The sequence below is a fragment of the Coregonus clupeaformis genome, chromosome 33 (genome assembly GCF_020615455.1).
Source record: "Coregonus clupeaformis isolate EN_2021a chromosome 33, ASM2061545v1, whole genome shotgun sequence".
Taxonomy (NCBI): Eukaryota; Metazoa; Chordata; class Actinopteri; order Salmoniformes; family Salmonidae; genus Coregonus; species Coregonus clupeaformis.
Window position 1 is genome coordinate 40579530 of NC_059224.1, and position 12952 is coordinate 40592481.

The 12952-nt window shown below is 43.1% G+C and overlaps 1 protein-coding gene across 11 annotated transcripts in view; it reads left to right on the forward strand.

Moving 5' to 3' along the window:
- Nucleotides 1-12952, forward strand: part of LOC121549137 (MAP/microtubule affinity-regulating kinase 3-like) — a 96525-nt gene that overhangs the window by 45107 nt on the left and 38466 nt on the right. For all 11 annotated transcript variants that reach the window (XM_045210292.1, XM_045210291.1, XM_045210294.1 and 8 more), the window contains exons 4-8: nt 5163-5211; nt 8930-8995; nt 9623-9693; nt 10483-10539; nt 12317-12553. In XM_045210292.1, coding sequence (XP_045066227.1) covers nt 5163-5211; nt 8930-8995; nt 9623-9693; nt 10483-10539; nt 12317-12553 — 480 coding nt within the window. The remainder of the gene's footprint in view (nt 1-5162; nt 5212-8929; nt 8996-9622; nt 9694-10482; nt 10540-12316; nt 12554-12952) is intronic.

Consider the following 12952-nt stretch of genomic DNA (forward strand, 5'->3'; position numbering starts at 1 on the left):
TTTGCGTCTGTCTTTCTGTCTGTCTGTCTGTCTACCGTTCTATGTGGATACCTCTGTTTAGCTGTATATTTTAATGGTTCCCACAAGACACTAACCCATTGCCTAGTCCCCACTAGTTGACAGCTCATCCTGACCTGTTGAACTAGGGCCAGGGCTCGACCTGTAATCTATAGCTACCTCAACCCACCTCTAGCCCTGTTCCCACACCATCTAGATCAGTGTCTACTAGTATAGATCCCAACCCAGTCCTCAGAGACCAGGTCCTCAGCCGTTGCACATAATTGATGGACACACCCTATTAACACACACTATTAAACAAATCAAGGGCTTGATGCTTAGTTGATTTGTTTAATCTGGTGTGTTAGTGCTGGGCTGGAACAAACATGTACAGCTCTGCCTCAGATCGTCTCGTTAACCTCAGCTATTATGTTGATTCACTTTTTCTGCTGTGTGTGTGTGGCTGATATGAAGGAATAGCTGGCGGAGTGTGTTCTCTCCAGGGACACTTGTTTGCTCAGCAAAGCCCCCTGTTAACCTACAGGCTTCTGTCCCCTTATCCTGTCTCCTCCACTGAGAATAGTGTGTGTGTGTGTGTGTGAGAGGGAGAGAGAGAGCATTCATATGCATCATATTTGTAGATACATTTATTTTAAAACCTCCTATTCTGTGACATCCATGCAGGGTTGCGTCAATGGACATAATTTATTCATCGTTAGCTGAGCAGCATACATTTGTACGCAAATGTTATTTGCATGAGGATTTTTTTCCTCCATTGCAATACCATGAATAATATTTGTAGTGATAGTACCATTTGGATGTGTGTGTGCGTGCTTGTGCGTATGTGTGTATCCACATGACCTAGAGTGAATTATTCAGTACTCACATCTCTCCCACTGAACAGCTGTGTTTAGTCATGGTGAAACACAGGATGCTGCTGCCACTGCCCTGCGGGCACCACACACACACACACACACACACACACACACACACACACACACACACACACACACATCGTGCAGACATGCGTATACCGGTAAATACTTGCATGCAATGACCTATACTAGCTCACAGATGTGCAGCAGACATACACACACAGGGAGATATAACTCCCCATGCAAGAGAGACCTGTGTGGGCAGACTGTTCAGATGCTCCATAAAATGTTTTATTACGGTAAAGTGGCTGCCTGGATGAACACTCCTGCTGTTGCTCACACGTGAATCGTGTGTGTGTGAGGGTCTGTCTTGTGTGTGTCTGGGTGTGACAAAAGAGGCAATCATGTGTGTGTTCCTGTCTTAAGCAGATTCTCAGGTGTAATGCTGACACATGAACTGTGTATGTTGCCTGTGTGTGTACTTCACAGCTGGACTCGCAGGTAGGTAACAGTGAACACAGGACTGACTTACATCACCGCTGTACACTCCTGATAGTTGCTACTCCCAATCTAACTTTTAAGACCATGTGTGTGAATCTATTTTTGAGTTGCCTCTCTCAAAAATGTTTCTATGGTGCTGTTATGGATAAACAAAAAAATGCTCATCCAGAAGCGGCACTTAATGCAGGGAAACTAAAATCAGTTTTTACCTCATTTCTACCAGCATGTCACCTGTGCAACTAGAGGTGAAAAAACTCTAGATCACCGTTACTCCACACACAGAAACGCATGCAAAGCTCTCCTTCGACCTCCATTTGCCAAATCTAACCATAACTGTATCCTCCTGATTCCTGCTTGCAAGCAACAACTCAAACAGGAAGTGGTCCGATGAAGCGGATGCTAAGCTACAGGACTGTTTCGCTAGAACAGACTGGAATATGTTCCGGGATTCATCCGATAGCATTGGAGTTTACCACATCAGTCACCGGCTTCATTAAGAAGTGCACTGACTGCGTCATCCCCATAGTGATCATACGTACATATCCCAACCAGAAACTATGGCTTACAGGCAACATCCGCACTGAGCTAAATAAATCCTACTACACCGGCTCTGACGTTCATCTGATGTGGCAGGGCTTGAAAACTATCACGGATTACAAAGGGAAACCAAGCAGCGAGCTGCACAGTGATGCGAACCTACCAGATGAGCTAAATGCCTTATGCTCACTTCGAGGCACGTGACACTGAACCACGCATGAGAGTACCAGCTGTTCCGGATGACTGTGTGATCACGCTCTCCGTAGCCGATGTAAGACCAATAAACTGGTTAACATTCAGACTGATTACCAGGACGTGTACTCAGGATGCATACTCATGCGCTAAGCAGCTGTTCAACCTCTCCCTGACCCAGTCTGTAATACCTAAATTTTTCAAGCAGACCACCATAGTCCCTGTGCCCAAGAATGCCAAGGTAACCTGTCTAAATGACTATCACCCTGTAACACTCACATCTGTTGCCATGAAATGCTTTGAAAGGCTAGTCATGGCTCACAACATCAATGATGGATCGGGATGGGCCAGTTCCGGGGCTGAGGTGAACAGAGCCCTCAGGTTACTGAAAGCCCTGTCAGCCTCAGCAGACCAGCAGAGCCGGGACGGCCCACCCTTCAACAGAGAGGTGATTGGAGCTGCGACCTTGCCAAAGCACCGGATAAACCTCCGATAGTAATTGGCAAAGCCAATGAAGCGCTGCACCTCCTTTACCGTGGTTGGAAAAATGGGTAAAAAAATAATAAAACTATTTGCAACGGAAAATCAAGATGAGTGTTTCTTATTGGACAAGTCCATGTAGGACCTCCCTTTTTCAGTATATGGTGTCCAATAAGAAACACATCTTTTGACCAATGGGTAAAATAATAATAATAATTTAATTGTGTAGATACTCATATGAGAAAACCAATGGTCCAAATCTCAAGTCTCTATCATAATCAGTTCAAAAGTTATTGGAGTTTTTACCGTTGTAGGATGGGCAGAATTAGGGTGAATAAATCAATGATAAAAAAAAGTGGTCAAAAATCTGGAAAATTGGGTCAGCTAGGCTGGATTCTGTGCAAGAATTGTGTTTACTGGCTACCTGACAGGCTCACTTTCCCATTGAACTTATCTTTCTTCTTGAAATCCACAGAAAATCAAACAATATAGAGGTAAGATTGATATCGATTTTGAGACGACATGTAGTATTTAAGTATACACTTTTCATATTCATTCGAAATGTCTGTTCTTTTTCGAAAATGTCTGTGAAATATCAACGGAGCACTGAGTGGATAACACACTTTTTATTTTCAAAGCCTTTTACATTTAATTCCGCTCGTGTCATGCTCATTTTGATTTCTGCGACCCGCGGAAACATTGAAGACGAAGACCACAAAATGTAAAATCCTCAAGTTATTACGAGAAACCTGCACAGCTATGTCAACAAAGTTCTGTGCTTATTATCGGATGTATTATGTTATGAAATCTGACTTTTTGGATATAATGTTAATGATATGTTAAAGACCCCACTGAACTATTCAGAACATGAATAATCATATTTATCCTGATAAATGTATTTTATAACATACGGAATTGAAATTTCATCACCAAAGCGCGTTTTTACCCACTCTGGGCAAAGAGGGTGGATAACCTATTTAGTATGTTTTACACCATTTGGTGCCTAATGATCATGACCCAGGAGATTTAGTCTAGGCAGGGAGATCTCCAAACTCCATAGAAATCTATGTATTCTTATTAATGTTTCAAAACCAAATATGATGTCTTACATTACCAGGAAGTCAATTGTGGTTAAATGGTGTCCTGTGGAATAAAGTTCTGCCAAATAATGTTTAAAAAGATTACATACCCCACCATCTCTCATTTGCTAGGGTGGGTTTCAATGATTGAGGGGCCACATTCTTATGTTTTCACATAAGTTGCGGGTATGGACAGAGAATGATCACTAGCAAGATGAAGCTAGAAGAAAAGCTAAGAAAGCTGCATGTGTGAACCTGTTCTGTGTGTGTGTGTGTGTGTGTGTGTGTGTGTGTGTGTGTGTGTGTGTGTGTGTGTCAGTGAAGCTGTGTGTTTGTGCGCACAATGGTGTGCACACATGCTTCAGTAAGATCAAATCAGTTGCTATACCAGGCGGTGATGAAACCAGTGACTGATGTGGTGTACTCCTCAATGCCATCAGAAGAATCCAGGAACATATTCCACATACATTCTAAGTGATTGCAATGGGTCTTTCTCCATTTTGATTGTTATATACTGTTCAATTCAATCCAAAATCATTTTCAGCACTTTCGTCAATTTCTGCATTTCCTGCACTCATTTGAGATAATTTCCACAGTTATAGGCCTTATATTTAACCAAATGTTGCAGTTAGACTTGTGATTTTAGACCAAAACACTTTGGTGAACTGTTGGCATTATGGAAATATAATGATTATTCTAATTCTATAGTTATAATATAATAGTGGGCACTTTGAATACAGTGTTGTTTGACATGACAACTAATGCAAATGCCAGGGAGGAGTTATGTGTTTCCTAGGGGACCGACCCAATAATTTTTGGCTACATTGAATGTATTCTCTTAGGGAGAGAGGCGAATAGATGTAGGGAGGGGAATTCCAAGGGTAGCCCTTACCGTCTTGTGTGGGCGACATAAACCACGGCTGACAGCCGGCCAATCAGATCATCTACATCCGAGGGCAATGACGAGAGATCGGGGTCAGAAGGTCACCTGAGACCCCCATACTCCAATAGCATCACAGTGGGCGGCTACAGGAACGAGAGACTGTCTTGCTCCTTCATTCATGACAGAAAGAGCGAGAGAGGGAGGGAAAGGAAAAGAGGGAGAGGGAAAGAAAGGCAGAGGAAGTGTTTACCAAACTCACCAGGAAGTCATAGTCTGGGAAAGTTGGGAGGCTCTCTCTCTCTGTCTGTCTGTGTTGTTCTGGGCTTTCATGTGGAAGTAACTTGTGGGAAGTGAGATTGTTTTAGGGGCGGTATGAGGGGGGGGACTGGAAGTTACCAATAACAATGAAAAAAGTAATGTGATTGTGTGTGTTGTGAGAGTATGTGTGGAAGCCTGTATTATAGTACATACTTTAGTTTTATTGTCCAATATTGGCCTATACTATCCCCCTCACAACCAGAGAATGTCACCAGTGATGTACCTGTTCTTCTAAATGTCTGGAGGAAAGAAAATGTCTCACTTCTTCTAAACGTCTTTCTTTTCTCACTCTGTCTTCAGCTCTTCAGAGAAGTCCGAATAATGAAGATTCTAAACCATCCAAACATTGGTAAGTGTATCACTGACATACTGACTCACTTCTGGAAATCCTCATAACAATGTGTGCCCATACGTGTTTGGGACAAGTTGATTTCAACTCAGTCGGATTTAATTTATAGCTAAACTTAACTAGCTACCTACTTAGTTTACCGTACAGCAAAAAATACACTTTTTATTTTTTACACTTAGCAATGCTTAAAAAACAACACAAGAACATATGACAATGCCCCTGTGCACAAAGCGAGGTCCATACAAAAATGGTTTGTCGAGATCGTTGTGGAAGAACTTAACTGGCCTGCACAGAGCCCTGACCTCAACCCCATCGAACACCTTTAGGATGAATTGGAACGCCGACTGTGTCAGTGCCCGACCTCACTAATGCTCTTGTGGCTGAATGGAAGAAAGTCCCCACAGGAATGTTCCAACATCTAGTGGAAAGCCTTCCCAGAAGAGTGGAGACTGTTATAGCAGGAAAGGCGGGACCAACTCCATAGTAATACCTATGTTTTTGGAATGAGTTGTTCGACGAGCAGGTGTCCTCATACTTTTTTTTACCTCCCAATCCCACTCATTCATTCTAATGAACTGGAGAATGGCACTTCACTTCCTCCTGTGGCTATCTTTAGCCTGATTGTGTGTGTGTGTGTGTGTGTGTGTGTGTGTGTGTCCGTGTTGCTGTGTGTCCACACTCATACACACCAGCCCTCTCAGGAAAACCTGGAAAGAGCCCAAAAAGTCAGAGGCCATGGGATGTGGTACCAGTCGTCATGGCAATGACATATTTCCTTTCTCTGTTCATATCAATAGGAGGGCTACTCCCTCCTGGAGAGCTGAGTTGCAGTGTATGTATGCAGGCTTATGCTCTAGCCCGGCACTAACAGACCAGAATCAACTAATGGTCCAGATTGAAGACCAGGATGCGTTGATTATTTATTTGAATCAAGTGTGTAATAAATTCTGGGCTCGAACAAAAACCTGCACGCGCTGTGGCTCTCCAGCACAGGAGTTGAAAAACCTGGATGTTAGCCTCTATTTGAATGTTTTGGTCTTACGTTTCATATACAAAATGGGAAATGTCCTCTACAAAGCCGATTTGTGATCGCCCCGCCTTGCCTTGTCCAGCAGGCTCCCCTTTGGTGGTCTGAATCCGCCGGCGCATGGTTGGTATGAAAAATTTATGCACTCACTAACTGTTAGTCGCTCTGGATAAGAGCGTCTGCTAAATGACTAAAAATGTAAAACATTTTGGCGATCGTTTGGTTAAGCCTGGGGTAAGCCATTTTGTTGGTGCTTCTCACGCTCAACTTCCTCTCTTCCACTGATCCACTTTCTCCCTCCCCAAGCCAGGTAGGTCAGGGAGGGAAGGAGGGTGATATGGCGAAAGAAAGGATGTTAGTTAATCAAGAGAACGGGAGGGATGGGAAGATATGCCCTCAGTGAATTTCAAATTGCAATACCAATAAAGCTTATTGAGTTAAAATATGACAATGGTCAAGAAAAGTGAGAGACGAGGTGGGCAATGTTCCCTCAAATTATTTGGGGCACTGAGCAAATTTTAGTTCTTGTGAACACTGAGGCTGTACCCTTACAGTTTTAGACAGTTTTAGGCTATTGTGGCAATTTGAGTATAATGTAGGCCTACCAACAAAACCAATGGAACAAATCCCATAACATTTTCACATGGAAATAGCTTTTTGATTTCTATAATATAGCCTACAGTAGCCTATATGTGGGGTTCAGTGCAGGCCAACATTGCATGAGACTTTTAAAAATGCTTTTTACATTATGAAGGGCTTGACATTTTAATGATTTTTTTACTTGGTTGGTAACACCATGGGCCAAATAGGACCTGTAAATTGCATTGTACTGTGTTGTATGATGAAAGAAACCACTTTACAAAATAAAATGAATTATTATTACCATACAGAGAATTAGACAATGTAAGCTACCCCTCTGCCTATTGGCTTATTTGCATATTTTACCTGACTGGCTTTTCAAAGACAGCTTGAAATGTAGCCTACACGTTTTGTGCTCTTGTAGGAAGCAGTAACTCCCAATTGCTGACCTATACTTATCTATAACTGGGCTAATAACTCTCTAATTAGCAAAGAATATCAACAAATGTGCACACACGCGTCTCCGCGCTCTGAACTGAACTGATCTGAAAAGCGCTTTCACTTGCCAATAGAATTCTACTCCATTGCGCTCTGGCTCTGCCTACAACAAAATCACAGACTCAATCTTGCAAAGTTAGATATTGGTTTGTTTTGTTGCATTGAAAGGGGCTGACATGTTGATTCAATCACAGAAAAAAACGTTGATCTATATAATGCAAACTAATGGCGCGAACTCAGTGAAGTTCAATCTCTTGCCTGGCATTTTTTCTGCGCTGCAGTCCTGGAGGAGGTGTCCGGCCGCGCACATGCTCACCTTAGGCGGGGAAGAGAGACAGAGGGATACAGACATTGGGAGAGAGACGGAGTGATAGACAATGAAGGAGAGCGAGCGACAGAGGGACAGACTGAAGGAAAGACAGAGGTATACACCCATTTAAGAGGGAGAGAGACTGAGTGATACAGACAAAGAAGAAGTAATAGAAACAGACTGAAGGAGATGGCAAGACAGAGGGAGAGATACGAGACTAACTGATACAGACAGTGACTGTGGGATTAGTTGGCTATGGTCTCATTTCAGAACAGTATGTTGCCATTGAGCCTGGCACCGACATATGCTCTCAAAATCTGGAGGCTTTCTCTCATAGACAATTTCTTCGGCGGGATGCAAGGTAGCCCAAAGCAACATTTTAAGCACGCAGATACATAAATGTTCAGATTATGCAAAATGTTGGTAAAAGTAACAAGGTGAATTTTGGGCCATATTTTCAGTCTTCTTACATTAATAGCAGGGTTTCCATTCTTGGTGGGGACACCCAGGGAGCGCACAGTTTTGTTCCATCTCAGCTCTAATACTCCTAATTTTCCCAATCATGGGCTTAGTGATCAGTTGAGAAAGAGGCTGAATGACAGACAGACAGACAGTAGGGCTGTACGATGTGGGCAAAAAATCGAATTGCGATTTATTTATTTTTGTACCAAATATTGCTATTTGACTTGATATAAACCAAAACACTTGGGTGAACTGTTGGAATCATAGAAATAGAATGATTTATATTAAGAAGCAAGGTGGAAAGCAACATCGTTCTTCAAAATATTGCATGCCATATACATTTCTTGCGATATGGATATTGCACATGTCAGTATTGCAATTTCGATGTGAATTTTATTAATTGTGCAGCCCTAACAGACAGACAGACCGACAGACAAGCAGGGTGCATTCCATGTACACAAAATCTGTGCAATTCAACGTCCGCAGAAGTTAATGTACCAGACATCAATATGTTGTAGTTATCCTTATCCTGCAAAATTAGTGTATTCTGGAGTGCACCCACAGACACAGTGAAATAGATAGTGATTTAGAAAGCGAGAAAGAGAGTCGTGCTCATCTCTGCTCCAATTCAATTAGATGGGAAGTGATTTAGCCTGCTAGCTGGTGATTTCCCATCTATCTCTCTCTCTCTCTCTCTCTCTCTCTCTCTCTCTCTCTCTCTCTCTCTCTCTCTCTCTCTCTCTCTCTCTCTCTCCCTCTCTCTCTCTCTCTCTCTCTCTCTCTCTCCCTCTCTCTCTGCTCTCTCTTCTCTCTCTCTCTCTCTCTCTTTCTTTCCCCCACAGTGAAACTGTTTGAGGTGATAGAGACTGAGAAAACTCTCTACCTGGTGATGGAATATGCCAGTGGAGGTAAGTTACTTAGTAATATGACATACAGTATAGTACATTATCATATTTATAATATGCTTTGAGCATAATCCATGAAAAGCTCATTTATAAATATAAAATACATGTATTATGGTTATGATTATTAAAGTATGACACCCTTCTCTTGGAGAGCTACTGGGCGTGCAGGCTTTTGCCCCAGCCCTGTGCTAACTCACCTGCTTCAGGCAATCAAGGTCCTGATGAGTTGCTTATTAGTGGAATCAGCTGTGTTTGAGGGCAGGGCAGGGCTGGATCAAAAGCCTGCACAACCAGTAGCTCTCCAGGAGGAGGGTTGGTCTGACTCCTGAAATTCATAGTACTTTATTATAAGACATAGTATTGCCTTACCTAGGACAAATGAGGCAGCCTAACTAGCAATTGATGCTTTGTTGGTGGGTTCCAGACATTAAAAATTATTTCGGGGACTGAGAGGAAGTTTTGGAATGTATCTATTCAGTCAAAGTTTAACTTAAATCTCTCTCTCTCTCGGTCTTGCTCTCTCTCTGTCTCTCTCTATCCCTCTCTCTGTCTCTCTCTATCCCTTCACTCGATCTCTCTCTCTCCCCCACTCTTTCTCTCTCTCTCTCTCTCGCTCCGCCTTCCTTTCAGGGGAGGTCTTTGACTACCTCGTAGCTCACGGGAGGATGAAGGAGAAGGAAGCCAGGGCTAAATTTAGACAGGTACTGCAGCGTACTGGATTCAGCCCTACACATACGCACGCACGTACATACACTAACATACACACCCCATGTTCAAAGACACACTGGCTGGGTGTCACACAAACACACTTTCAAGCCCCCCCCCCCCAACATCCTTGCCATCCTTAATTTTCAGCCGATCAAACCCCCCCGCTACTCAGTGAAAGGGGGTCTACCGTAAGTCCATACAGGGGCTCCCCTGATATCTGGGTCACTTGATGTAAGAGCTGTGGACAGGGAGCTAGGAGAATTGGGCGGGGGGGGGGGGAGGGGAGAGGGAGAAAGAGAAAGGAAGATAGGAGAAAATATGGATGGGATAAAAGAGGAGGATAGCAGGGGAGAGGAACCAGTACATGTCTTAAATTCATAGACGCTGTGTATCATTTTTGTATGATTATATGTATTATACCAGTACATGCATTTATACGTATAATACAGTGTTATGGATCTCTAAAGATACTAGATAGTGGGTGAAGGACTTTGGATATTTGCATAACGAAAGGGGAGGTTATTGGCATGAGCAGTAGGCCTATTATTAATTAATTAATTAAGGAGAGGCAAAAATGACCAAAACAAAAAATCTGGTAAATGAATAAAATAACAATGTATTACCCACACACACACCAGACAGTGTTGACCAGTCCCAAATGAACCTCAAGCTCCTCTGTCACATGTCAAACTGTAGTTATAATAACTTTTATAAAAACGGATAAACTGTCTAATAATGTGTTCTAACTTCTAATTCTATGGTTTTGGTCCATTCCTTTCTAGATTGTGTCAGCTGTGCAGTACTGCCATCAGAAAAAGATTGTACACAGAGACCTGAAGGTAATGAACGCTTTATGTACACACACGCATACACACGTACCCTGGCACACATACACGTACCATGACACGCGCACACACACCCCCCCCCTTCACAGCCATGGGAGAAACACTGTTCATTATCACCTCCCACCTCCCATCTACATCCTCTCACCTGCTACGACACGGGATGTTGTGTTACCATCCCCCAGAGGGGTGTGTGACATACTGTAGTAGTCTCTACAGGGCATTACACGCTCGGTTTCCACGATGACATGGCCTAAATTATGCATTTGCACAAGATAGAGGGAGAGTAACAGAGAGAGGGAGAAAGTGGGAGGAAGGAACAAAGAGTTGGATAGACAAACGAAGAGGGAGAGTGGTAGAAACAAGAAGAAAGAAAGATGTTGGATACCATGTCAGGGAGCAAGTAGGTGGCAATGTGCGCTCATTCTATGCCTGTGCTCCCTTTCTCTTCCCCCTCCGTTTCTCTTTTACCATCCTTCTCTCCCTCTTGTCAACCCCTCTCGCTCTCCCTTTCCATTTCTCCCTTCTGTATCTCTCTCCTCTCTTAATATCTTTCTCTTTCCCCGAGCTCCCCATCTCTCTCGCTCTCTCTCGCTCTCTCTTGTCCCTCTCTCCTTGCCCAATTTAAACTGACAACTGTGCTTTTTTGTGTCCCCCCTCCTTCCCTCTCTCCATCTCTCTCTCTGAACTGTAAGTGAACCAAGAGGGGTTTGACCCAGGCACTTCAATGGAATCCCAGAAAAAACTATTTAGAAACTATTTATATTTAATTAAAAATATACATTTTGATGTATCCTCCACATTGCATGTGCCTTTGGTGTTACTGAACGGTATAGCTTAATAATTTCTTTCCAAAATGGCGTCTCCTCTCTATTTCATGTAAGATTCATTCGGCCATATCTTTTTGAAGAGCTGAAGACAATCCCAGCCATTTTGTATGCTGAGTGAAAGTAGGCAATACTACATTACTTGCAGTATTGAAGGGTAAAAGGAATTTGAACTGTTTCCCTTCTAGTTCTTATTTCTTATTATACTGTGAACGCACTTATTTATTAGTGCATTAGAAGTGCCTATTATTATTATTATTATTATTATTATTATTATTATTATTATTGTGTGCATTATTACCTGATATAACTTGTTGTTGTCATTCATAACAACAAATGGCTCATTTGAAGAGATCCATAGGCATGTCACGAGACCTGTGTCCTGTTCAGGAGGATGTAATGTTACAGAGCGTACCGATATAAATGTATCGTGTAAAACATATATTATATTATTGCCAGAACAATTGTGAATCGTGTCGGCTCTATTCATTCTTTTTCTACCTGCAACATTCAAGACTGTAAAGTGTGGGTGACTGAGAGAGTCTGACAACGTTACTGCCCATGTAAATATCCAATGTTTACTTCGCTATTAGTATCTCCTACATTTACATTTGAGTCATTTAGCAGACACGATAATCCAGAGCGATTTACAGTAGTGAGTGGATACATTTTTCGTACTTGTCCCCCGTGGGAATCGAACCCACAACCCTGGCATTGCAAGCGCTATGCTCTACCAACTAAGCCACACGGGATCTACGTCTTGTGTCACACTGAATGATGTCCCCGCACACCCCACTTAAAGTTCACTAGTCCCGGTGTAAAACCGACCCATCTACATCCCCCTTTTTTAAAATTAGAAACAACAATGTTCAGCGTTTCACATCACTGAATATATAGCACACAAATAAACACCCACTTCCACCCCTCCTCACCCCCCCCCCCACCAGGCTGAGAACCTACTCCTGGACGCTGACATGAACATCAAGATTGCAGACTTTGGCTTTAGTAACGAGTTCACCATGGGCAGTAAGCTGGACACGTTCTGCGGCTCCCCGCCCTACGCCGCCCCGGAGCTGTTCCAGGGGAAGAAGTATGACGGGCCTGAGGTGGACGTCTGGAGCCTGGGGGTCATACTGTACACGCTTGTGTCAGGGTCACTGCCCTTCGACGGTCAGAACCTGAAGGTGTGTTTGTATGTGTGTTTAACCTTTAACCCTGGCCTCCACTCTTATGGCCCAGTTTGCTACCCATCTGACCTAAATGTGCACTTGCTTTCTAAGGAAAGGACTGGTGTAAGAATGGTGGAAACGCCATCTAGTCCATGCTTACACTTGCCTAACATGCCAACTGCGTGGGGAAGAGTGCATGTTTGCACACTTTGGGAGACAGGTTGAGAATTGGGACAAAGGGTCTATATATCCTCTGTAGGAGCTGAAAGAGTGTTGTCTGAGGGGGAAATACTGTATCCCCTTCTACATGTCCACCGACTGACCCCTGACTTCTAAACTTCCAACCCTGCCTTTAACCTCTCCTCTCTATCTCCCCCTATAGGAGCTGAGAGAGCGTGTTTTAGGGGGGGAAAT